The 24,828-nt window shown below is 41.1% G+C and overlaps 1 protein-coding gene across 1 annotated transcript in view; it reads left to right on the top strand.

Annotated features, from left to right (window-relative positions):
- sin3b (SIN3 transcription regulator family member B) overlaps positions 1 to 24,828 on the top strand; it is a 31,597-nt gene that overhangs the window by 2,989 nt on the left and 3,780 nt on the right. The window contains exons 2-17 of the mRNA XM_022208977.2: positions 304 to 410; positions 753 to 906; positions 3,160 to 3,522; positions 3,928 to 4,083; positions 6,292 to 6,420; positions 6,618 to 6,707; positions 6,852 to 6,970; positions 7,293 to 7,506; positions 8,893 to 9,009; positions 10,371 to 10,609; positions 13,101 to 13,284; positions 15,006 to 15,888; positions 18,056 to 18,225; positions 18,314 to 18,487; positions 23,174 to 23,266; positions 24,330 to 24,424. Of these exons, the coding sequence (XP_022064669.2) occupies positions 304 to 410; positions 753 to 906; positions 3,160 to 3,522; positions 3,928 to 4,083; positions 6,292 to 6,420; positions 6,618 to 6,707; positions 6,852 to 6,970; positions 7,293 to 7,506; positions 8,893 to 9,009; positions 10,371 to 10,609; positions 13,101 to 13,284; positions 15,006 to 15,888; positions 18,056 to 18,225; positions 18,314 to 18,487; positions 23,174 to 23,266; positions 24,330 to 24,424 (3,287 nt within the window). The remainder of the gene's footprint in view (positions 1 to 303; positions 411 to 752; positions 907 to 3,159; positions 3,523 to 3,927; positions 4,084 to 6,291; positions 6,421 to 6,617; positions 6,708 to 6,851; positions 6,971 to 7,292; positions 7,507 to 8,892; positions 9,010 to 10,370; positions 10,610 to 13,100; positions 13,285 to 15,005; positions 15,889 to 18,055; positions 18,226 to 18,313; positions 18,488 to 23,173; positions 23,267 to 24,329; positions 24,425 to 24,828) is intronic.

Genomic DNA, 24,828 nt, shown 5'->3' with positions numbered 1-24,828 from the left:
TAGTTGTTTTTACTGAAGCTCTTAGAACTACCAGACTTGGGTGACTGGGCTCCTTTTTTAGGTTCTTGGAAGATGTTTCTTCATTTCAAGTTCAAACATCATCAAGAACATAAAAGCAGAAGTCCATTTTCTTTTTACCGAAGCTCTCATCATTGCCAGACTTTAATGACTGACAGTCTCCATCTCCCTACCATCCGACTTCATCGACAGCACAGCAGGATGTAGAAAAAGCGGAATGGTTGTGCTTTGTGTGGTTGAACTGATTATTTTGTGTTTGTACCTTTTTTTTCCTTCTGTGTTTAGGTTGAAGATGCCTTGTCATATCTGGACCAAGTCAAGATTCGTTTTGCCAACGACCCCGGCATATACAACAAGTTTCTCGACATCATGAAAGAGTTTAAGTCACAGAGGTAAAAACGGAAGTCGTAGAGTTGTAGTCAGACATTTGGATTGACATTAGCTCGTATGATGGTGATGGTAGAGCTTTTCACTAACCAAAGGATAAACTACACATTTTAGGACTTATCAATGAATGAGCAGATAGCTACTTTAATTATGGAGCAGATATAATTTCTTAGTATTTAAATGTGGGATGACAGGATTTATAATTAAAAGATTCAGTGTGCTCCTTTTAAACTAAAATGTGTGTTTCTGATTAAGTGTTTTCTGCAGTGTATGAGAGAGAAGAGCTAATCTACCGTTGCCTCTGCCAGCTACACCACTAAAATGTTTTTGTCTGCCCTGCTGAATAGCATCGATACACCGGGGGTGATAAATCGTGTCTCACAGCTGTTCCATGGACACCCAGACCTAGTCTTGGGCTTCAATGCCTTCCTGCCACCGGGGTACCGGATAGAGGTCCCCAAGAATGGCATGGCTTTCCTCCAGTCTCCGTTCTCCACACAGGTAAGACCCCCTTCTCACAGCTGAAGTCAACGCACAAAAACTAGCGCTTTATTCAACTTTACGTCTGTGAAACTTGCAGCAGCTCACTCATTACAAACCCGTGACATGCTGCAAGGCTCCAAAGGTTGAAGACCACAGATCGTGTAAAGTCTTAAGGAGAAACAGGTGTGCTTCTCCTGTGCTGAACTTCAGTGGGCTGCTGTGTCTCAGAAAGGCTCTGTAGAAAGTTTCACAATGAGATGTGGCAGAAAAACTGTCTGTCTGGTAGTTAAATAAGGCTCACCACTGCAGTGCTGCCTTTTCCTGTATTTGTTTTGCAGAAACTCTTACGATCTCGTCACAAAATGCAAAATATGTCATGCAGAGATGTAAAATGCAGTCCAATGGGCGGCCGTCTCTTACTTTACGTACACAGTCTAGACTCCGACACAATAGGGGCTGCAGCAAAAAAAAAAATTGTAATGATTTTATGTTGATTCTACGCAGTTTGTCGCAGATTCGTTTTTATTCAGTTTACCTTCGGTGTGATTTAATAAGTGTTTTGAGTTTTGTGTGACGCTCTGAGAATGAATGCAGCCCACTTTCAGTCCTCCCAGTTTCTAGCTCTGTGCTTCTTTTTATATTTCAAGCAATAGCCAAGCAATAAATGCCAAAGATGTTTTCTTTTGTTAGAGATGTTCTTCTTTGGGAAGCGGATAGCTTGATAAAGGAGTTTTGGAAGCGTGAGCAGCAGGAGAGGAGAACATGGAGAGTGTTGCTTAAATTTTGCATCCACTTTCCAATGTTGGAACTTTTCACTGAGTTTGCTTTGAATGTGTGTGTTTGTACAGAAACAGCAACACGTCTCATTCTTGCATTTGTTGGCCATCGGACATAAACGACGTGTTAATTCACTGTGTAGGTGCGATATTCAGTGAGTTTTCTGTAACTTGAAGCTTCTTCATGTGAGTTTGAAGGCAAACTTTTGCAGTGTTGCAAATCACTGATTATTTAATATGAAAGTACACTTTTTTTTTTTAATTGTCCACCGTTTTATTTTGATGTAAGAACTCCAAAATAAAAGGCTGCTTTAAAAAAACATCCACATTGTGAGTATGACCAGGGGATGCTCATTGCAAGGTAGGGCTGGGCGATATGGCCAAAAAATAAAATCTCCATTTTTTAATTTATTTTATTTTTTTAGTCATCTTGGACGATTACGATTTAAATCGATTTTTGTTGTTTCTTTGCGGTCTGTTAGCTATGGCTAGTGCTAGCCATGCTGCACTCCCGTAGCTGCAGCACTCTTCCCATTCTTTAGGATGCCTCTGCTGGAGGTGCTGAAAGAGGTTAGTTGTGCTGCTACTCTTCGTTTTCACAGTACTTTTGCAAACCTTGCACATGACTGTAGTTTGCTCTGTGTCAGTCTGGTCAAAGCCGAACCACTTCCATATAATCGATGTAACATGAGGCCCTTTTCTGGCGACCAACTCTTCGTCTGCTGTTCTGTCCGCCGTGACGGGGGTGTGAGTGTTTTGGCGGAAGGAGATGAGAGGCGGAAGCAAACGCCAGTGCACAAGTCGTGAAAAGCAGAAGAAGAATCTGTACTGTTATATATTTAAGCTCGCCTCGATTTTACGATGTGGCAAATTTTCAAATCGTCAGGTTTTAAAAACGCGAATTAATCGAATTAATGCGATTTATCGCCCAGCCCTATTGCAAGGTAAATGCTTTTTTCCGAACAGTAACATGCACTGAGTCAGTTCTTCATGCTATTGACTCCAACGTCTCACCATCAATTCACTGATGCCAAGCGTACGTGCAGCAGCTGTATTTCCTTCTTCAACGGGAAGATTGATCACCTTTAACTTAAAGACTGCATCATATGCATTTCTTCCATGATGGTGTGTGCATGAAAATGCAAAATGTAGTGCGAGTGCGTTTGATTTAATTCAAACAGTTTTAAAGGTCCACTGTGACCTGTTCGGTGATTTCATTCTGATGTGACGAGGCTAAACGTATTGGCGGCATGAAGCTCGTTCGCCCGTTAAAAATCTACACATCAGCCGCATCTTTGTGTAAGCCACAGGGTTCAAAGCGTGAGAAAAATGTAGCGGCTTATAGTCCATAAAGTACGATACATTGAAGTTGCTTCCCACTAAATTTACCACGTGCACCGACAAATCTTCCTGCTCAGATCTGAAGGGAAGTAAATGATATTTAACTGAATGCACCTTCATGTGGGTTTCTTTGTACCATTGTTCGTCTGTGCAGGTATCCCCAGGCCAGCAGGGGAAGAGTCTGAGCACCCCTGCAGCGGCTGCCCCCTCAGGTAGTGCCTCCGCCGCCCACACTGAAGCTGGACCCGCCCAGACCAGCGAAGCCAAGCCGGCCTCGTCGGAGTCCCTCGCTTCCTCGACCTCAGCCGGACCTCTGGAGCCTCCCAGACTCTCTCTTCCCCTGACCAGCAGAGAGGGCCAGAATCAGGCGACCACCTCGTCTGTGTCCCCGCCGGCCTCCGAGACGAGCCCCGTAGAATTCGACAGTGCCATCAGCTACGTGAACAAGATTAAAAACCGCTTCCTGGACCACCCAGAGATCTACAGAGCCTTCCTAGAAATTCTGCACACATATCAGGTACTGTAGGAACACAAAGCGATCATTTAATTTGTATATTATTTGCAGTTTATAATGTAGAAGAGGCAGCGCTGTAGAGGGGTAGTTCTTCTGTTACTGTAGGGTTTCAGCAAAGCCAACATTCTCAGCGCTGATGTTCCAGTACTGAATCAGTGTCTTTTCAAAGTTCTATTTCTGCTTTTAAATAGAAACCAAACGGCAAAATAAAAGTTGTAGTGTTACATTTCCAGTTCCTTCCCGGACAGCGACAGCATTTCTGACTCTTGCGTAATGTTGCAGGCTTTTTTTTTTTTTTTTTTTTTTTGGGGGGGGGGGGGCAAAAAATATTTCACTTTTCTCCGGTTTTTCTTAGTCCATTCCGATTCGTCACACTGAACGCTGTTTTTCCGCCTTTGTAACCTTCAGAAGGAGCAGCTGGAGGTGAAGGAGAGTCGAGGCAGCCGAGGCAGCAGCGGGATGACGGAAGACGAGGTGTTTTCTAAAGTTGCAAGTCTCTTCAAGGGACAAGAAGACCTGCTGGCTGAGTTTGGACAGTTCCTGCCGGACGCCAAGAGATCTCTGGTCAGTCGATGAAACGGCACACAAAGAGAGATAATGCTCCACTTTCAAATTTAGAGAAGGATCTTAAAGGGTCATTTTGTGTCAGATCAGACAGAATTCAAGAAATAAGTTGCTGCACTGTCTCCAGTTTTGGTCAGAGGTTTAATTGTTGGTGACTCAAAATGTTCTTGTTTGCATGCAGACCCGTGAATTGTATTTTTACCCTCAAAAAATATCTTTTAGGGTTCAAATTCTCCGGGAATAAAACTTCCACAGCCGTGAATTTTGGTGAATACAGACAAAATATTCACAGTGATAGTTTTTCTTTTAAATATTGGACCTTAAAAATGGAAAAAAGTGTCAAATTTTCAAACGAGGGTGATAGTAAGGACCCGGAAGGTTACTGTTGGTGTGTATTTGCACCGCGAAAGCACAGAATTTGTAACGAGACTTCATACACGTGAGCTAGAGATGGCTGTGTTGTGAGTTTTCATAGAATTTAAAACTGTTAGAGCAAATACTCTGTGCTGTAAAATATCCACCCTGTCCTTGTTGCACTTTAATATACAGGATGAACTTTTTCAAATAGAAATTTGTTTTCTTTTGGATTTGAATGATAAGCCTCAGTTTTAATCAGTTTTACAGTTTTGCGTTTTAATATGTGAGCCTTTGGTTACATTTTGTGCTGCAGTGTCCCTGAAATGTGTTGACGACAGAGTCACAGTTCATACAAATGATTGAATTTTTGAAATTATTTGCCCTTGAAAATGGAAAAAGGTGCCACATTTTCAAACAAGGGTGAAATCCGGGCCTCAGAAAGTTACTGTTGGTGTGTATATATGGATGTATTGATAGCTTGGTTAAACTCGAAGCAGAATTTGAGACGGTGGAGCTCCACTGCTGTCTGAAATGACACAGATTGACCCAATTATTGGCACCAGTTTGGTCCTCGTTGCTCGTGTTTTTATTTAAAGTGTTTTTATCTATATGCAGCTCGCAATTGAATAGACATCAGTATTTTATATTTCTGCGCTCATAAACATTGTGCTGATAATTATGTTTTATAGTCAGTACAAAAAGTGTATTTTCCTGTTGTTGAAAGTGCAGCATAATCAGTTAGAAGAGCTGAATTAATTAACCCTCCTGTTGTCCTCATTTACGGGCACCAAAACTATTGTTTCCTTGTCTGAAAAAAATCCAAAAAAAATCGGCAAAAAAAATTCCCAAATTTCTGAAAATTTGTCAGACCTTCAGGAAGAAAATTCTAATAATTCCTTAAAAGTTTTATTTTTAAAAAATCCCTCAAAATTGGCAAGAAAATTCTTGTAAAAAATAAGTAAATGTTTTCTGAAAAATGAGTAAAAATATCTAAAAAAGTAATCGCATATCAGTAAAACTTGATATTTTCCTTTTTTTTTTTTAACCAAAATCCAGCTGACTTTTGGTTGATTTTTTTTTTTTGTGAATGTTCTGAAGAAACATTTCTTTATTTCCACCAAAAATGTTCAAAGATTTCCCGAAAATGTTGAAAATGTGGACATGAGAAGTTTCACCGTGAAAATATATATTTTTTTCTCCACATTTTCAAACTATAAAACGGGTCAGTTTTGTAGGGCTGGACCCGAATATCCGTTCGCTACGGCGGTATCCAGATATTAATTTTGGTATCCGAATATTCGCCCACATCACGCTTCACTTTGTTGCATAAACACAAGACAAGATGCTGAAGACCTCCACTGTTTGGGAATTCTTCAGTTTAACTGAAGACAAAACGAGGCAAAATTTGGACCCGGGAGACCAGACGAACGGATCCGAATATTCAGGCCGTGTCCACCACAAGACGCCCCCCCCTCCCCGTCGGACGTTACGTACATAACGAATATTCGGATATTCGTCTTTAATAGGGCCCGAATATTCGGAGCCCAGAAACCACTATTCGGGCCAGTCCTACTATTTTGACCCTCAGGACGACACGAGGGTTAATTGATCCTTGATTGGCAGCTGTCTGATAGCGATAAATCATTTGACTTTTTTCAAGCAAAAGTGTCAATAAATCTTTTTTTTTTTTTTTTTGCTTTTGAACAGCTGAATATAACCATGTTTTTTTTGCTTTTCCCTGAACAGTCACTTCATTGAGACTCTCTACTGCTAAATTGTTTGTGTTTGCTGAAGTTCAGATAAGCGTAACTCACCTTCTCCTGCCTTTGCTGTGCACTTTGTCTCCCGTAGTTCACAGGGAGTTCGCTGACGGGAGGGAAAGAGCAGCTGAAAAGGCCGGACGAAGAGGACACGATAACCAAACAGAACAAGAAGAGGCCCAGGCCCATACTTCTGCCGCACATGTCCCCACTGCTCAAGGTAAATTCTCTATTTAGAGTCAGTGCCTGGGGCGGTGCTTGGATGTACTGTATGTAACACAAGTCCTTGATCTCTGCAAGTTTCAGCAACACTTTTGTGTCTTCCCAAAAGAGCAACTCAGATGTTCCAACTACAATAAGTCTGATAGCTAAAGGTTTTAAATACCATTAAGTGCTTTTTCCTTTTTTTTTATTTAGAAAAAAATGAAGTATTCCTGTACCAAAGATCAGTCCTTTGCTTCAGTTGGCAAACATGGAGTCTTAAGAGAATTCTCCTTCTTTGATAAGGTGTGGTATCTCTTTTAATGGCAGTCATGTTGGATTTCCTCTCTGTTCTTTTGACCCACTGCCACTGCTTCCTTTCTCTTTCTATACTTCCTCTGCTGCTGTCTTCACGTTGCTTTGTAAAGTGTTTGGTCTGATTTCCTTCAGGTCCGTCGCCTGTTTAAAAGCCAGGAGGTGTACGAGAACTTCCTGCGCTGCATCGCCTTGTTTAACCAGGAAGTAGTTTCTGGAGCCGAGCTGCTGCAGCTGGTTACTCCGTTTCTGGGGTGAGTTGATGGAAAGATAATTGAGCTGGATAAATGGGTGGAAAAAATGTGAAAAATGGATGAACAAATTAATGCTTACCACTGCTGCGGGGGTGCCTGACGAAAGCCGACGTCTGGTCCAGTAAAAGCGGCTGTCTTGTGTTGAAATGTTGATTATTATAAAAGACTTTAAGGTCCATTTAAGAATTTGTGAAGCTGATATAACCATTACAGGAGCGTGATATAGCAGATTTTCATCCAATTATTTTAAACACTTGGCTTCGGGTCAGCTGGTCTCCTCCTCATTTATCTGTCACTCATGAGTTCACCCATCTCCTTCCAGGAAGTTTCCTGAACTTTACACACAGTTCAAGTCATTTCTGGGGGACAAAGAGCTCTCTCATGCTGTGTCGGGGCTGTCGGATCGCTACATGGAGGGAGGAGGGGGCCGGGAGGTGGATTACGCCTCCTGCAAGCGCCTGGGGTCCAGCTACAGAGCGCTGCCCAAGACCTACCAGCAGCCCAAGTGCAGCGGACGCACCGCCCTGTGCAAGGAGGTACGCCCACGTACATTTCACCAAAGACATGTCAGAGAGGTCGCTGCGATGCGTGAAGGTGTGGTGCTGTAATGCAGGCAGAGTTTGCTTTCATTCAGAGTTCAAGAAGGTGTGTGAGGTTTAGCAAATGCACCGAAAGGATTTAAATTTAGAGCTGCTGCAGTAAATCGACATAATTGACAACGCTAAAAAGGCATCGCGATTCTTAAAAGATGCCTCTTTTTTTTTTTTTCCAACTTCAGTGCATCATTTTCTTCAGTGTTGTTTTCCTGTAGCGTCATGCCGTTTGTCGTTTTTGGCTCCAGTCATCGGTCAGCTGCAGGCTAATTCAGTTAAATGTAGACGTTTCCAAAGACCCAAGGCTTTGAAAGTACTGGAAGCTGTTCAAATGGTCACAGAACAAAAAGGTGGCTTGTAAACTTTGCAAGGTTTGAATGGCAGATCAGAGCAGCACCTAAAGAGAAACACACAGGAGGCACTCTACATCCGTTAGCTTCTCTCCTGCTCTCTGTGCTCAGATATACTGGATTTTAATGCAGCCAAACCCCGAAAACATTTTCAGATATTGATATCTATTGTGCTGCATTATACGGTGATGTAGTTTGTTACAGTAAAATGAATGTAAATGAAGAAGAATGTAAAGTTCAATTGATGAAATAGTTGCCAGTAAAAAATCGTGAGCAGTGGCAGGCCTCCTTCCATCCTCATAAAACATTAAGAATGAAACATGCTGCTCTTCTTGCGGTCTTTGCTGGTGTATTGTGGGTTTTTCTGGTGTATTACTGCCACCTGTAGAGCAGTAAATAGTGAAAAATCCATCCATCCATCCATCCATCCATCCATCCATCCATCCATCCATCCATCCATCCATCCATCCATCCATCCATCCATCCATCCATCCATCCATCCATCCATCCATCCATCCATCCATCCATCCATACACCACTTTATCCTCACTAGGGTCATGGGGGGTGCTGGAGTCTATCCCAGCTGACTCGGGTGAAGGCAGGGGACACCCTGGACAGGTCACCAGTCTGTCACAGGCTACATATACAGACACACAATCACACTCACATTCACACCTACGGACAATTTAGAGTAACCAATTAACCTCAGCATGTTTTTGGACTGTGGGAGGAAGCCGGAGTACCCGGAGAAAACCCACGCATGCACAGGGAGAACATGTAAACTCCATGCAGAAAGATCCCAGGCCGGGATTTGAACCGGGGATCTTCTTGCTGCAAGGCCAAAGTGCGAACCACTAGACCACTGAGTAGCCTGTGAAAAATACACTGAAGTGGAACTAAAATATGTAAATATGAAATGTTTTCCTGTAAGAACGGTCTCCCCAGTGATGATTTCCATCTTCATCTGTTTTGTTTGTAGGTGTTGAACGACACCTGGGTGTCTTTCCCCTCCTGGTCAGAAGATTCCACCTTTGTCAGCTCCAAGAAGACTCCTTATGAGGAACAGCTGCATCGCTGCGAGGATGAAAGGTTTGAGGTGAGTACATCTTAATCATTTTTCCAATTATCAATATCATTATTAACAGAGTACTGATAAAGTGGATTAATACCCAGTTTCCTTGTTACTCTGCTTCCCTTTGTGGTGTCAGTGCAACTTAAAAGTTTACCACTCAGAGGTTTTGTTGTCAGGCCTGAAGCTACGCTGTCAGGAATACCTGTAGCATCTCTCTACAGTAAGATTCATTTCAGCAGCCTGCTCTAACTGACAGAAACATTCCTCTAGCAGAGACGCAACCTGCAAAAACTGAACGAGAAGCACAGCCATCAGCACAAATCAGGAAACGAGCTGCTTCCAGAGTGACTGAGGCTATGCTAACAGCTAGCATCTACGTTTGAAAACGACCACAGATTACACTGAAACGGAGGCTGGAAAACAATTATGAATAGCGCTTGAGGATGTGATATGGAGTGGGCTGTTAAAATGATAGAACGGTGATGGATGAGGGAAACGAAGAAGAACTGGAGACAAAACTGAAAGAGAAAAACTCCGTTAACCCTCGTGTCGTCCTGCAGGTCAAAACTGACCCGTTTTAAAGTTTGAAAATGTGGAGAAAAAATATATTTTCACTGTGAACCTTCTGATGTCCAGTTTTCAATATTTTTGGGAAATCTTCCAACATTTTTTGGTGGGAAAAAAAAGAAATGTTAAATGTTTCTGAAGAACATTCACAAAAAAATCAACCAAAATCCAGCGAATTTTGCTGGATTTTGGTTGATTTTTATGTGAATGTTCTTAAGAAAATATTAGAAGTTTCACTGATATATATGTAATCATTTTAGATATTTTTGGGATTTTTTTTGGAAAATTTTTCCTAATTTTTTGAAAATATTTACAGTAATTTTCTTGCCAAAGTTGGGGGACTTTTTTTTAAATAAAACTTTTAAGGGAAACTTTGAAGGAATTATTGGAATTTTCTTCCTGAAGGTTTTTGCAGATTTTTTTTTATAAATTTGGGGATTTTTTTGTGGAATTTTTGAGTATTTTCAGACAAGGAAACAATATTTTTTGTTGCCCATAAATGAGGACAACAGGAGGATTAATCTCACAGTAAACGGAAGAGAACATCTTCTTGTGATGCTTTATTTGTTTCTACTACACGTTCAGTTAGAACCAGCTCTAAACTATCTGTATTTTTAAACACCAATAATCTATATCGACCCTGGAAAACAGACAAGATAAAGATGTCAAACCCTGATGTATGTTTCTTGTTATGTTCTTGCTCTACATGTATTTTTATCTCCTCGTGACCTGAGATAAGTTGTTTTCGCACATCCAGCTCTGCGCTCTAATCGACGCTGCCTTCTCAAAGCTCTCCGTCTCTGATTCTTCTCCTAAAGCTGGATGTTGTTCTGGAGACCAACTTGGCCACCATCAGGGTATTGGAGAGCGTCCAGAAGAAGCTGTCCCGCCTGTCACCGGAGGACCAGGACCGATTCAGACTAGACGACTGCCTGGGCGGCACCTCTGAGGTCATCCAGCGCCGTGCCGTGTACCGTATCTATGGCGACAAAGCCCCCGAGATCATCGAGGGACTGAAGAGGAGTCCCGCCACCGCCGTGCCTGTGGTGCTGAAGAGGTCAGGGCTGTCTTTTTCTGTCCGGTGTCTTGTCCTCTCAGCATTTCTGCTTCCTTTATATGCATTACCATTCTGTTAATTCAACACATTAATGAAATGCTCTAATTAGACCTTTGTGCTGGAGAGTCTTGTCAGTCCGTCTCATTCCCTTGAATATAATAATATGGGGAACAGCTTGAGGGGAGTTCTTGAAATTTGGACAGGAATGCTGACGAAGCGATTAGATTTTGGTGGCCAAAGTCACTTTGACCTCCCAGAACACATTTTTAGCCGTAACTCCAGAATCCATGAGCTAATTATGACAAAACTACACAAAAATGCCAAACGGGTTAAAATGATGAACTTTTACATCCAAAGGTCGACTTCACTGTGACGTCTTAATGTTCTGCAAAAACACTTTTTCTGGCCGTTTTTCATCACCAGGAACAAAAGGAGGGGAAGCGATCGTATTTCACATCTCGGTGCTCACCTTGGAACCGTGGTGATGGGTGTAGATCTCGGTTGGAAGCGTTTATGGAGCATACATCTTTTGAAGTTTTTAGCTTCTGTGCAGCAGCATCCATATTTTAATCACTCCTGCTGTCATAGCTTCATCTTTAGAATCTGTCAGAAGCAGTTTTATTGGCCAAACAAATGAACTCAGACAAGTAATCTGACCGTTTTATTTCTTTCGCTGAACTTTAACACTGTAGTTCTCGCTGCATGTGTTATAAAACGGATGTAAACTGCAGCTTGACTGGCTAATGGAGGCATAAAAACATGAGGTGGTGTTCTCGTTTTGCACGTTTACATCTTGACGCTTATAGAAATGAGGTTCTTGCTTGCAGTTACGGAGCACATTTCTGCATTTTGTATTACTGGCAGGAAGGTTTAAGCAATATGATGGAACGCTTTAATTGCTGAGTAACGGTGAGTCACAGATGCTTGTATTAACGGACGGTGATCTTTGTTCATCCTGCTGCATAAACGGTGCTTTTGCCACTGTACCGGTGTTCTGCCAAATGTGGTTCCACGACATAGAAGATAGTGGTTAGTGTAATTAATAAGAGGCTTTGTAATTAGTCACTTTTTTTTTTTTTTCAAATGGCAATATTTGACACAATAAGCAAAGTTTTTAATTCAAATAGATGTTGGTTGAGTGAACAGATGAATAGACAAATACCTGAACAACATGTTTGTTTCATTTCTGTTTATCTGCATTTTTCATCTGTCTGCTACATTCACAGATTACTGCAAAGTCACAGGGCAATTATAGCGACTATATTCAACATTTTATGAGTTTTTATAAACTCAAACGCTTTCAGTATATTGAAAAGTGGTCTATTATGGGATGGCTACACCGTTAGCTGGTATCAGGACTGTCGTTGCTACTGTTAGCTCTGGTGCTAACAGCAACATGTTTAGCATTGAGGTGATGCCGTCGGCTTGAAGTATGCTTTTAGCTGCCATCGGGAAGACTTTTAAAAGAAAACTTTCCGCTCAACGCGTCTCGTCTTCCTTCAGGGTCAGTTCATGTGAAAACACACAACTTCCAGAAAAGTGGTTGCTGCACCATTGACAATTTTCTCAGGGTTTTATGTGCTGAAAGATAGTTACAATAGAACTTTCCATGCAAAATTATAGGTCTCCATCTCTACTAGTTCCAAAGTTATGACCTCTTCAAATTTCTGGAATTTGGACCTAAACCCACCCCCTAAATCCTCGCCTAGGATTTTGGACTATGTAACTGCTTATTTCTCAGCCTCTAGACATTGTTGATGGCTGAAACCATCTGACATCACATGTAGCCTCACAGCCTCCTAGCTACTCTCTACAGACCACAGGAGCCTTCTAAAAATGCTAAAAATTAAGAAAAACACACTCGCAAGTAGGTTTTATGGGTCTAAAATTACTAGAAATGTTATAAATGTTGACCCAAGGACCGCTCTGTCCTATTATAAACAAAATTGTATGATAACTTACAATGTTGGAGACTTCTGGGGGTATCGCATATTAAATGGGGCAAAATCCTAGGTGAGGATTTAGGTGGTGGGTTTAAGCCCAAATTCTAAAAAATTCATGATCCCATAAGTTTGGAACTAATAGAGCTGGAGCTGTAGTTTTTTGCATGGAAAGTTGTTTTGTGTCTATCTTCCATCACAAGAAAATGTAGCCAATTTCTAGATGATGCAGCAACACCCATTATTGAAACCACATGAAATGACCCTTCACTGTTCAACAAACTTTCTTGACGTCTTTCAATGTCATTCCTATGAATCTTCTTCACGGCTGACAAACAGACTTTAGGTTCATTACTGCCACCTACTGGGCTGGAGTGTGCATCAGTGAAATTAGGGAACTGAGAAAGGTGCGATTAAATGCACTATTTTTTTTAACACGCCGTTTTTTTCTGTAATTAATTAATAGAATTAACGCGCTAAAGTCCCAGCCCTAGAATATAGCTGTGTTTTATTTGAAGGAATCAACGTTAAAGCTGCGTTTTCGTCTCCAGGTTGAAAGCCAAGGAGGAGGAGTGGAGGGAGGCCCAGCAGGGCTTCAATAAGATCTGGAGGGAGCAGTACGAGAAGGCCTACCTGAAGTCCCTCGACCACCAAGGAGTGAACTTCAAACAGAACGACATGAAGGCTCTGCGGTCGAAGAGCCTCCTCAATGAGATTGAAAGCGTCTATGATGAGGTAAAAGCTCCCGTATTCGAAAAGATAGCGAGATGTGAAGTAGGAAAGCGTCAATATCGCAGACTTTGGGGTTTGTTGCCAAAACCACTGAAACTGGATGTCTGTCTTTGTACTGCTGAGATACGTTTGAGCCGTTTGATCCCAGTGTAACTCGGTTTGCATTCTGGTTTTTGGTTTCCTTTATCAGCTCAAAGTTTCTCACTACTTGACTTTTTAGGTGCTTTTTTTCCCACAAGTTGCAGTAAAGCTGTTGCACTTGCCAGCATCATTCCAGTGAAATGACAAATCCCCATAAGGCCGAGTGTGAAGCATCACATTACATTCCTGTTTACCTTTGGGGCTAGGTTATAACACCACACCTAAAGTTGGACCAGATATGACAAAATCAAGTTGCTCATTATATTCTAACTAAAGAAGAACATAGAAAACCAGACCAACCAAAAAATAAGCGAGAAGCTTGCTGGTGGAAGCAAGAGTTGACAAAACATTTTAAAAAAGCGTCTTATGCCACTTAAAAGGTGAAACATGTTGACAGCATCAATGCAAGACACAAATCGCACACTTTTTCTTTTCTCCCTCCTGTTGTCTTCATTTATGGGCACCAAGAAATATTATTTCCTTGTCTGAAAAAAAATCCAAAAATTCAACAAAATAATTCCCCGAATTTCTGAAAAATTTCAAAACCTTCAGGAGGAAAATTCAAATAACTCCTTAAAAGTTTGCCTTAAAAGTTTAATTTTTAATAAATCCCCCAAATTTGGCAAGAAAATTCCTGCAAATATTTTCAAAAAATAAATAAAAATCTTCCCAGTGAAACTTCTGATATTTTCTTTAGGGACATTCACAAAAAAAATCAACCACAATCCAGCGAAATTCACTGGATTTTGGTTGATTTTTTTAAAAAATTTTTGTGTGTGAATGTTCTTCAGAAGCATTTTTAGCGTTTCTTTTTTCCCACCACAAAATGTTGAAAAATTTCCCAAAAATGTTGAAAATGTGGACATCAGAAGGTTCACTGTGAAAATACACATTTTTTTTCCCACATTTTCAAACTTTAAAACGGATCAATTTGACCCACAGGAGGGTTCAGTACATACAACAGCTGCCCTCACACACTGTCATACGGTGTACATACAACTGAAACATGCTACTTTGTTTTGATATGGTGCTTTATTCTTGGACTTTAGCCATGTATCGTGCTGAATCTGTCTGTGCGTTCTCTGCCAGAAAAGCTTGCTTACTTGCATGCTGCAAAATCCAGCCAGTCGTAGTAGAACGTTCTGGTGTTTTTAGCATATTGCATACAATATACTATGTATTGGGATGTGCTAAATCTTGTTATAGATGTATGGATATTGGAATGCATGCAGTCAAACGTGCCTTGAACATTTGTTTTTAATTTCAACCGTTTATTCTCAGGCTGCCGATGAGGACGGTGTGGTTCAGTTGAAAGCTCGAGAACAAACAAGCAAATGAACCTTGAGTTGAGATGGATTAGTAATTTCCTCGTGTGTCGCTTTTCTTTTCATCTTTTGTGTCAGAGGAGAGCTTTGTGTTTGCTGTGTAGTTTCCCTGTTACAGTTTATACGGGGGGGGATTAATTTCTCTGAGGTCAATTAACAGATTAGAATCAACAATTTTCATTTTCAAACTCGGCGTGTGGCAGCGCATTTTCCTGCTTTAATTTTCGCTTTTGTTTTTTTTTTCCCCGTTTATCTCAGCGTCAGGAGCAGAGCACAGAGGAGGGAGGAGTCGGCCAACAGGGACGCAACGGCTCTGGGTCGGCCTCGTCCAGCGAGCCTCACATGGTCTTCACGTACGAGGACAAGCAGATCCTGGAGGACGCCGCCTCACTCATCATCTACCACGTCAAGCGTCAGCCCACCATCCACAAAGATGACAAGGACCACATCAAGCGCATTATCCAGCACTTTGTCCCCGACCTGTTCTTCTCCCGCCGCGGCGAGCTCAGCGATACCGAAGAATGGACTGATGAGGAGGCTGAGCCCGAGGAGGGAGCAGAGAGAGGAGGAGGAGGAGGAGGAGGAGGAGCTGCTGCTGCTGCAGGTGGAGGAGGAAACGGTAATTCTACCAGTGCATCAGGAGCAGCAGCAGCCACAGGTAGTCAGTCTCAACCCCAGCCTGCCCAGTCACAGCCTCAGACACAGCCCCAACCACAGCAGCACCTCAACGGGGAGTCCAGGAGGAGGCGCTGCAGCCCATCCCAGCCGGCAGACACCGAGGCCTCCACCACCTCCAGTAGCATGAGCCAGCCTGCAGGAACGACCACATCCACGCCCGTGTCCACGCCGATGGAGACGGGCTCCGGGGCGACCGGGGAGAAGGTGGACCTGCGCGACCCCGAGGCGGAGCACCAGAAGGAGCTGGACGGCGTCTACAACCTCTTCTTCGTCAACAACAACTGGTACTTCTTCCTGCGGCTGCACCAGACTCTGTGCTCGCGGCTGCTGCGAGTTTACCGACAAGCCGAACGACAGCTGCTGGAGCACCGAGCCGAGCAGAGCCGAGAGAGGCTGCTGATGGCGGAGGGCCGGAGGGAAAAGGCCTGCGACCTGGCCATGGAGCTCCGCCTCAAACAGCCCAGTGAGTTCAGCTGCTGCTCATCAGCATGTCAGTCTGGAAGTGGCAGGAATATTAAACGGACAGTGTAGGTGTCTGTGTTTTTATATCGGATCCTCAAACAACGATACAAATGACCTCATCAGGAAGATTAGATGATAAATTGTAAATTATGAGCTCTGAATGCAAGCGTGGTTTCTAATGCAGCATCACTTAAATAATGAATCCCAGTCCTAGTGTGTGATGCTGTAGTAAATAGAATGAAACTTTTTTATCCCTGTCAGTGATTAACCCTCCTGTTGTCCTCATTTACGAGCAACAAAAAATATTGTTTCCTTGTCTGAAAAAAATCCAAAAATTCAGCAAAAAATTCCCCAAATTTCTTAAAAATCTGCAAAACCTTCAGAAAAATTCAAAAGTTCCTTAAAAGTTTCCTTTAAAGGTTTTACTTTAAAAAAAAAAAATCCCCAGATTTGGCAAAAAATTTGTGCAAGTATTTTCAAAAAATGAGTAAAATCTTCCAAAATAACCCTAAAAATATCTATAGTGATTCCATGTATATGAGTAAAACTTCTAATATTTTCTTTAAGAACATTCACATAAAAATCAACCAAAATCCAGCGAATTTTGCAGGATTTTGGTTGATTTTTATGTGAATGTTCTTAAAGAAAATTTTTCAACATTTCTTTTTTCCCACCAAAAAATGTTCAAAGATTTCCCAAAAATGTTGAAAATGTGGACATCAGAAGGTCCACTGTGGGGGAAAAAAATAATATATATATATATATATATATATATATATATATATATATATATGCTGCTGTGTAGATTTTTTTTTTTTTTACCACATTTTAAAACGGATCAATTTTGACCCACAGGACGACATGAGGGTTAAAGGTGGAGGATGCAGTTCTGGTGATATAGTATCTATATTGTATCTTGTTAACATGTTAAGCTAGCATGTTACAGATTCATCATCTTGTGCACGAGCACAAACATGCACCAGCGCGAATGTGCACGGGACATGCTGAAATAGTGCTGTGTACATCGGTTTGAGCCAGCGTGTCTGTTTCCTATTTGCAGAACCAAACCTCTGTAAGAACTCCACATTTTTTATTTTTATCAGTGCACACAGACGGAACAGACAGTGAACAAACCAGGAGGAAAATATGTGGATGCTCCTCTGAAACAGCATAAATGTATAAAATATATGAGAGAAGAATTTATCTGCTACACACACAGTCAGTTTTTATTTGTTTAACTCTGGTTATAAGCTTTGGTGTTATTTTAACTGGAGCAGAATTTTATACATTTTTTTTGCAATCCTCAACTGATTTTAAAGACCTGTTTAAGGCCGTTAAGGATGTTTTTAAAAATTACTTTGGATTTTTATTCTCTGTTAACTTGCTATAGAACAGACAAAATCAGTCAAACCAGATTTTTATGCAAATATTTACACGTGTTATGTAAGAATAACAGCAGTAACAGTTGTAACAATGATGACAATCTTTTTTTTAAAGTGCTTCTTTCAAAATCCAACTTACGAGATTCACAAAATAAAAAGTCATAAAAGCATCAGAATTAAAAAAAACACTGCATGGTTTAGAAAGGGCAAAAAAAAATTGAAAGAAGAATAAAAATAAGGAAAGGCTCTCTGATAGGTGGTGTGCACCTTAATTTTCAGTTTACTATAAAATGACGCCAAGAAAATTGCTACTTTTTCACATTACAGAATCCAAGCTACAAAAGTCATCACAAGGCAGCAAAATAAAAGCATCAGAACTAAAAACACAGCATGGTGTGTGGACAGCTGTGGTAGAAAAGGTTAAAAAATATCTGAAAGAAATGGAAGACAGTTTGAATCAAAGTAAAACTGATAAAATAAGGAACGAAAAGTGTTTTATTCACTGTGTTTTAAGGCCAAGAAAGTGGCTCATTTCCAATTTGGGGTATTTTTGTGACTTGGGAATCAATTATCAAAAAAGACTAAAATGATTATTGATTATTTTTCAGCTGTTAATTGACAAGCCGTTGCTTTTCTTGATTCATGTGCTTATTCCATCTCTGCTTTTGGTTGAGAACTACATCTGGATTTTGGTGTTTTATTGTGAAAAACAAGAGGAAGCTTCGTCCAGGACAGACCCGCTCTGACTCGTGTTATAACAGATGTGGCGTCGCTTTCCTTCCACAGGCGAGGTGGAGCTGGAGGAATACTACCCGGCCTTCCTGGACATGGTGCGCAGCCTGCTGGACGGCAACCTGGACTCCACCCAGTACGAAGACACGCTGCGGGAGATGTTCACCATCCACGCCTACATCGGCTTCACCATCGACAAGGTCATCCACAACATCATCCGGCAGGTAGGAGGAGACGTCCGGGCCGAGCGCTCGTGTTAGCCGGCGAGGACGTTTACGGCGTTTAACCTAATCTCCGCCTCTCTGGCTTCAGCTGCAGCACCTGGTGAGCGACGAGGTGTGTCTGCAGGTGGTCGATCTTTACCTGGCTGAGAGGAAGCGAGGGGCGGCGGGGGGAAACCTGTCCTCGCAGTGCGTCAGAGCAGCGTGGGAGACCAGCTACCAGTGGAAAGCCGAGAGAGTCATGGCCGAAGAGAACTGCTTCAAGGTGAGTCCCGAGCAAAGTGGATCAGTAGTGGTTGTTTTTGTGAGGAAATGTTTAATGGCTAAGGATCAGGATTGTAGCCGGCTTTGAGTCGAGGTTCATTTTCAATCCTTTCTGAAGATGTTCAAGGCCTTTGACGTAGCTGGTTGCATTGTTAGCTTCGTCGGTAAACGTGAAGCATGATAAGTTGAAGTTTTTTAGTGGTTAGACTCTGGTGATAAACAGGATCATGAAGCAGGGACGAGGACGAGCCGGTGGAGCAAAGTTAGCAGGTGGATGAGGAGGAGGGACGGACGATCAGCGGCGTGGAAGGAGTGACAGAACTGCAATGAATTTAAAGCCCTGATTGGTTTAGAGAACTTGGGCAGAGACATTAGTGGATAAGTGTAGTGATGCTGGGATGAGGTGTGGAGTTGTGGAGACAGAATACAAATAAACAGATCTTCATTCTAGAACTTGTGCATAAACTTAACTGTACTACAGGTCTGTAGATTGAGGTCATTCAGTCGCCTTTTGCAACCATTTTTGGAGACGGTGCACAGTCGGCTGCTCGGCTTATTTTTTGGAAAAAATGTAATATCTTGGCTAAAAATCATCCCCTGGTAGTGACTGAGGGCTCATTTCATCCGCAGTATACTTGGGAATACATATAAAAAGATATCTTTAAATTATATTGAAAAGTTGAGGCTGCAGGGAGATTTTTCTAGACATAAGTGTAGGGTTCCACCGATGGAATTTGGTGATTAAACGTAAATTTGAAAGGCGAGACATGATATTGCCTTCAAATGTTTTATTAACTAATTCTATGCAGAGTAAATGACTACTTTACAAAAAACATAACAGTGAAACATGAAGTCTAAACTGGAAAAATCTACCAAATTTCAAGAATTTTTTATGAAATCTGCCCTAAATTGATGCCTTAAATGACCATTTTCAAAATTTGAAGACAGTTGTTACACTTAGACATCTAGAAGTCTTTTTATACTGCAAAGTTTGTGTATATTAGAAGTACTACTTACAATTTCGATACATACGTGTTAACATCAATCGCCCACACAGGGGAACTTAGACCTTCTTCAGTAAAATTTGATCTGTGAGAGTTGCCATAAGCCAGATTTTCTGACACTTGTATTTTTCAACACCTGACATCCTATTCTTTCAGAAAATATATACTTTCCCATATCTGGCTTATGGCAAGTGAAAATATTCTGGGTGGTACATGAAAATAGTCTCAGAAAAAAAAGTGAAAATTTACTACATTTTTTCAAACTTTGCAGAAATCTTCTAAATTTAAGCAATTAAGAAAATCTGGAGCAGGTAAACCTGAATATTGTTAAAATCTCAGGTAAAAATTATTAATTTCTCAAAAAGAAATAGAATGAAAAGCTCAAATATCAATTTTTTTACGCCTGTGGAATGTGTCATTTCCTGAGATTCAAACTGGCCGAACTTTTTAAAGAATAGACCGTTTGACTTTTTTTTTTTTTTGTTGAACTGGATTTTTATTCTACTATAAGAAAAACAAAAATAAAAGCAATTTGGAGGGGGTCAAATTTTCTAGATTTCCAGGTCCCAGCCCACTGTGCCGTACTAATACATTTTATGACTTGGAGCATCAGTGTAACTTGCAAATATGCAGTCCGTTTTTTTTTTCTTTTTTTTTTAAATCATCCTCTTATATCATAGGAAAGTGGGTGGAGTGTGTTTGAAGTAGAAGTGATCAGAGAGCAGACCTAATTCTAGACCTTGACAAGTTGTTTTGATAATAAAGTAAAATACTAGATTCAGTTCCAGATCGCTGTGACTGAATGTTTTGTGCTTTTGTAGATAAACTGTGATCTGCACTTTGTGAACGAATGAATGAATTCTGTTTTCATTTGGAACATTTGGGGGAAAAAACACAAAAACAAATCAAAACGTTCATGCTCTGGTTTTACTGGTCATGCTCTGGTTTTACTGGTCATTATGCTCTGGTTTTACTGGTCATCGTGCTCTGGTTTTACTGGTCATCGTGCTCTGGTTTTACTGGTCATCGTGCTCTGGTTTTACTGGTCATTATGCAGTGGTTTTACTGGTCATCGTGCTCTGGTTTTACTGGTCATTATGCAGTGGTTTTACTGGTCATCGTGCTCTGGTTTTACTGGTCATTATGCTGTGGTTTTACTGGTCATTATGCAGTGGTTTTACTGGTCATCGTGCTCTGGTTTTACTGGTCATCATGCTCTGGTTTTACTGGTCATTATGCTCTGGTTTTACTGGTCATCATGCTCTGGTTTTACTGGTCATCGTGCTCTGGTTTTACTGGTCATCGTGCTCTGGTTTTACTGGTCATTATGCTGTGGTTTTACTGGTCATTATGCAGTGGTTTTACTGGTCATCGTGCTCTGGTTTTACTGGTCATCATGCTCTGGTTTTACTGGTCATTATGCTCTGGTTTTACTGGTCATTATGCTCTGGTTTTACTGGTCATTATGCTCTGGTTTTACTGGTCATTATGCTCTGGTTTTACTGGTCATCGTGCTGTGGTTTTACTGGTCATTATGCTCTGGTTTTACTGGTCATCGTGCTCTGGTTTTACTGGTCATCGTGCTCTGGTTTTACTGGTCATTATGCTGTGGTTTTACTGGTCATCATGCTCTGGTTTTACTGGTCATCGTGCTCTGGTTTTACTGGTCATCGTGCTCTGGTTTTACTGGTCATCATGCTCTGGTTTTACTGGTCATCATGCTCTGGTTTTACTGGTCATCATGCTCTGGTTTTACTGGTCATTATGCTCTGGTTTTACTGGTCATCGTGCTCTGGTTTTACTGGTCATCGTGCTCTGGTTTTACTGGTCATCGTGCTCTGGTTTTACTGGTCATCGTGCTCTGGTTTTACTGGTCATCGTGCTGTGGTTTGGTTTTACTGGTCATCGTGCTCTGGTTTTACTGGTCATTATGCTGTGGTTTTACTGGTCATCGTGCTCTGGTTTTACTGGTCATCGTGCTCTGGTTTTACTGGTCATCGTGCTGTGGTTTGGTTTTACTGGTCATCATGCTCTGGTTTTATTGGTCATCATGCTCTGGTTTTACTGGTCATCGTGCTCTGGTTTTACTGGTCATCGTGCTGTGGTTTTACTGGTCATCGTGCTGTGGTTTTACTGGTCATCGTGCTCTGGTTTTACTGGTCATCGTGCTCTGGTTTTACTGGTCATCGTGCTGTGGTTTGGTTTTATTGGTCATCATGCTCTGGTTTTACTGGTCATCGTGCTCTGGTTTTACTGGTCATCGTGCTCTGGTTTTACTGGTCATCGTGCTGTGGTTTGGTTTTATTGGTCATCATGCTCTGGTTTTACTGGTCATCGTGCTCTGGTTTTAGTGGTCATTATGCTGTGGTTTTACTGGTCATCGTGCTCTGGTTTTACTGGTCATCGTGCTCTGGTTTTACTGGTCATCGTGCTCTGGTTTTACTGGTCGTCGTGCTCTGGTTTTACTGGTCGTCGTGCTCTGGTTTTACTGGTCATCGTGCTCTGGTTTTACTGGTCGTCGTGCTCTGGTTTTACTGGTCATTATGCTCTGGTTTTATTGGTCATTATGCTGTGGTTTTACTGGTCATCATGCTCTGGTTTTACTGGTCATCGTGCTCTGGTTTTACTGGTCATCGTGCTCTGGTTTTACTGGTCATTATGCTCTGGTTTTTGCTGGTCATCATGCTGTGGTTTTACTGGTCATCATGCTCTGGTTTTACTGGTCATCGTGCTCTGGTTTTACTGGTCATTGTGCTGTGGTTTTACTGGTCATTATGCTCTGGTTTTACTGGTCGTCGTGCTCTGGTTTTACTGGTCATCGTGCTCTGGTTTTACTGGTCGTCGTGCTCTGGTTTTACTGGTCATTATGCTCTGGTTTTTGCTGGTCATCATGCTGTGGTTTTACTGGTCATTATGCTCTGGTTTTACTGGTCATCATGCTCTGGTTTTACTGGTCATCGTGCTCTGGTTTTACTGGTCATTATGCTCTGGTTTTTGCTGGTCATCATGCTGTGGTTTTACTGGTCATCATGCTCTGGTTTTACTGGTCATCGTGCTCTGGTTTTACTGGTCATCGTGCTGTGGTTTTACTGGTCATTATGCTGTGGTTTTACTGGTCATCATGCTCTGGTTTTACTGGTCATCATGCTCTGGTTTTACTGGTCATCATGCTCTGGTTTTACTGGTCATTATGCTGTGGTTTTACTGGTCATTATGCTCTGGTTTTACTGGTCATTATGCTCTGGTTTTACTGGTCATTATGCTCTGGTTTTATTGGTCATTATGCTCTGGTTTTACTGGTCATTATGCTCTGGTTTTACTGGTCATTATGCTCTGGTTTTACTGGTCATCGTGCTCTGGTTTTACTGGTCATTATGCTGTGGTTTTACTGGTCATTATGCTGTGGTTTTACTGGTCATTATGCTGTGGTTTTACTGGTCATTATGCTCTGGTTTTACTGGTCATTTGAGATCAAACTGGGCTCCATGTGACCTCTGAACTAAAATGAGTTTGACTTCTGCTTTACGTGGTGTTGCTAAATGTTTCATTACTTTAAGAGTAAAAAAAATTAGTCTGGAGTTTATTTTTCACTGTAGCACCTTTAAGAACACGTACCTGCTTTTATCTAGCTGTAGTCTAATTCATGTGGTCTTCTTCTGTTTGTCTGCATTCTCTGTCGTCAGGTGATGTTTCTCCAAAATAAGGGTCACGTCACGATGACCATCGAGCTGCTGGACACTGAGGAGGCTCAGGCTGATGATCCGCTGGATGTTCAGGTAAATGCACGCTTCCAAACACACAAACACAAACTAATATTCCTCTTTGCACATTGACTATTGAACGAGTTTTACTTTTTGTACATTGTGCTCGTCTTGTTGTTTTTATGCCCTGAATGTTTTATTGTTTGTGCAGCAGTAACCCTTAAAACCCGAGATAAATTTCTCCAATGGGAGGCAAATAAAGAACTTTAACCTGAGAAACCTCAGTCTGAAGTTAACCCTCGGTCAAATTAACCTGTTTTAAAGTTTGAAAATGTGCAAAAAATACATATTTTCACAGTGAAAACTTGCACATTTTCAAGATTTTGGGGAAATTTTTGAACAATTTTTTGGCACAAAAAAGAAATGTTCAAAAAATAAATGTTTGTTTAAGAACATTCAGAAAAAAATAAAGTAAAATCCAGTGAATTTCTTTGGATTTTGGTTGATTTTTTTTGTGTGAATGTTCTTAAAGAAAATAGAAGTTTTACTGATATATATGAAATCACTTTAGATATTTTTAGGATTTTTTTTGAAAGATTTTTACTCATTTTTTGAAAATATTTTCAAGAAATTTCTTGCCAAATTTTCAGGATTTTTTTAAAATACAACTTTTAAGGGAAACTTTAAAGGAATTATTGGAATTTTCTTCCTGAAGTTTTTGCAAATTTTCAGAAATTTGGGGAGATTTTTTGCATAATTTTCCCTGAATGTTCTTGAAGACAATGTTAGAAGTTTTCCTGATGCATATGTAATCACTTTAGATATTTTAGGGTTTTTTTGAGATTTTCATTCATTTTTTTAGAAAATATTTTCTTTTTTATTTCTTGCAAATTTTGAGTATATTTTTTAAATGAAAAATTTTAAGGGAATCTTCTAAGGAATTTTTGGAATTTTCTTCCTGAAGATTTTGCTTCCCCCCCCCCCCCCCCCCCCCCCCCCCAAATTTGGGGATTTTTTTTTTTTTTGGCAGAATATTTGGATTTTTTTTCAGACAAGGGAGCAGTATTATTTGGTGTCTGTAAATGAAGACAACAGGAGGGTTAAGCGGTGATTAAACTTGTTCTCTCTCCTGCTTCAGTGCCTGTCGAGCTACATGGAGCAGTTTGTAGGAACAGAGTCCAGTCTGTGCTCTCAGGCAGAAGGCTACTTCTTCAAACCCGTGTTCCTGCCCAGGTACGACCCTTAAACATTTCTCCACATTTCTCTATTTCAGACTGTATATATGCTGTAGAGTCTTTCAACCACCTGTTCCCTCTGTAAATATTCCATCCAGATAAACTTGACTCCGGGTACTGAGTAGAGGTCTTTTAAAACCCTGATTATACTGTTTGCAGACGTGTAATTGTTGCTTTTATGCTGCTTTCTTGTCTGCTTAGAAGTTCCATAAATGCACAGCGGCTCATATCTATATATCCGTGCATGCACAGTAATGCGGAACGTGCACAGTAGTCGCCACATGAGGGCAAATTTTGGACTTTCACAGACTTAAAAATGTCACAGGGACCTTTGCCTGCTTCCTATGTTATTATGTCTTTAAACATTTCATTGTGGAATTCGTTATACTTTGAGGACAACAA

Source organism: Acanthochromis polyacanthus, chromosome 4 (assembly GCF_021347895.1).
Source record: "Acanthochromis polyacanthus isolate Apoly-LR-REF ecotype Palm Island chromosome 4, KAUST_Apoly_ChrSc, whole genome shotgun sequence".
NCBI classification, from domain to species: domain Eukaryota; kingdom Metazoa; phylum Chordata; class Actinopteri; family Pomacentridae; genus Acanthochromis; species Acanthochromis polyacanthus.
This window is presented reverse-complemented; position numbering and strand designations above follow the sequence as displayed.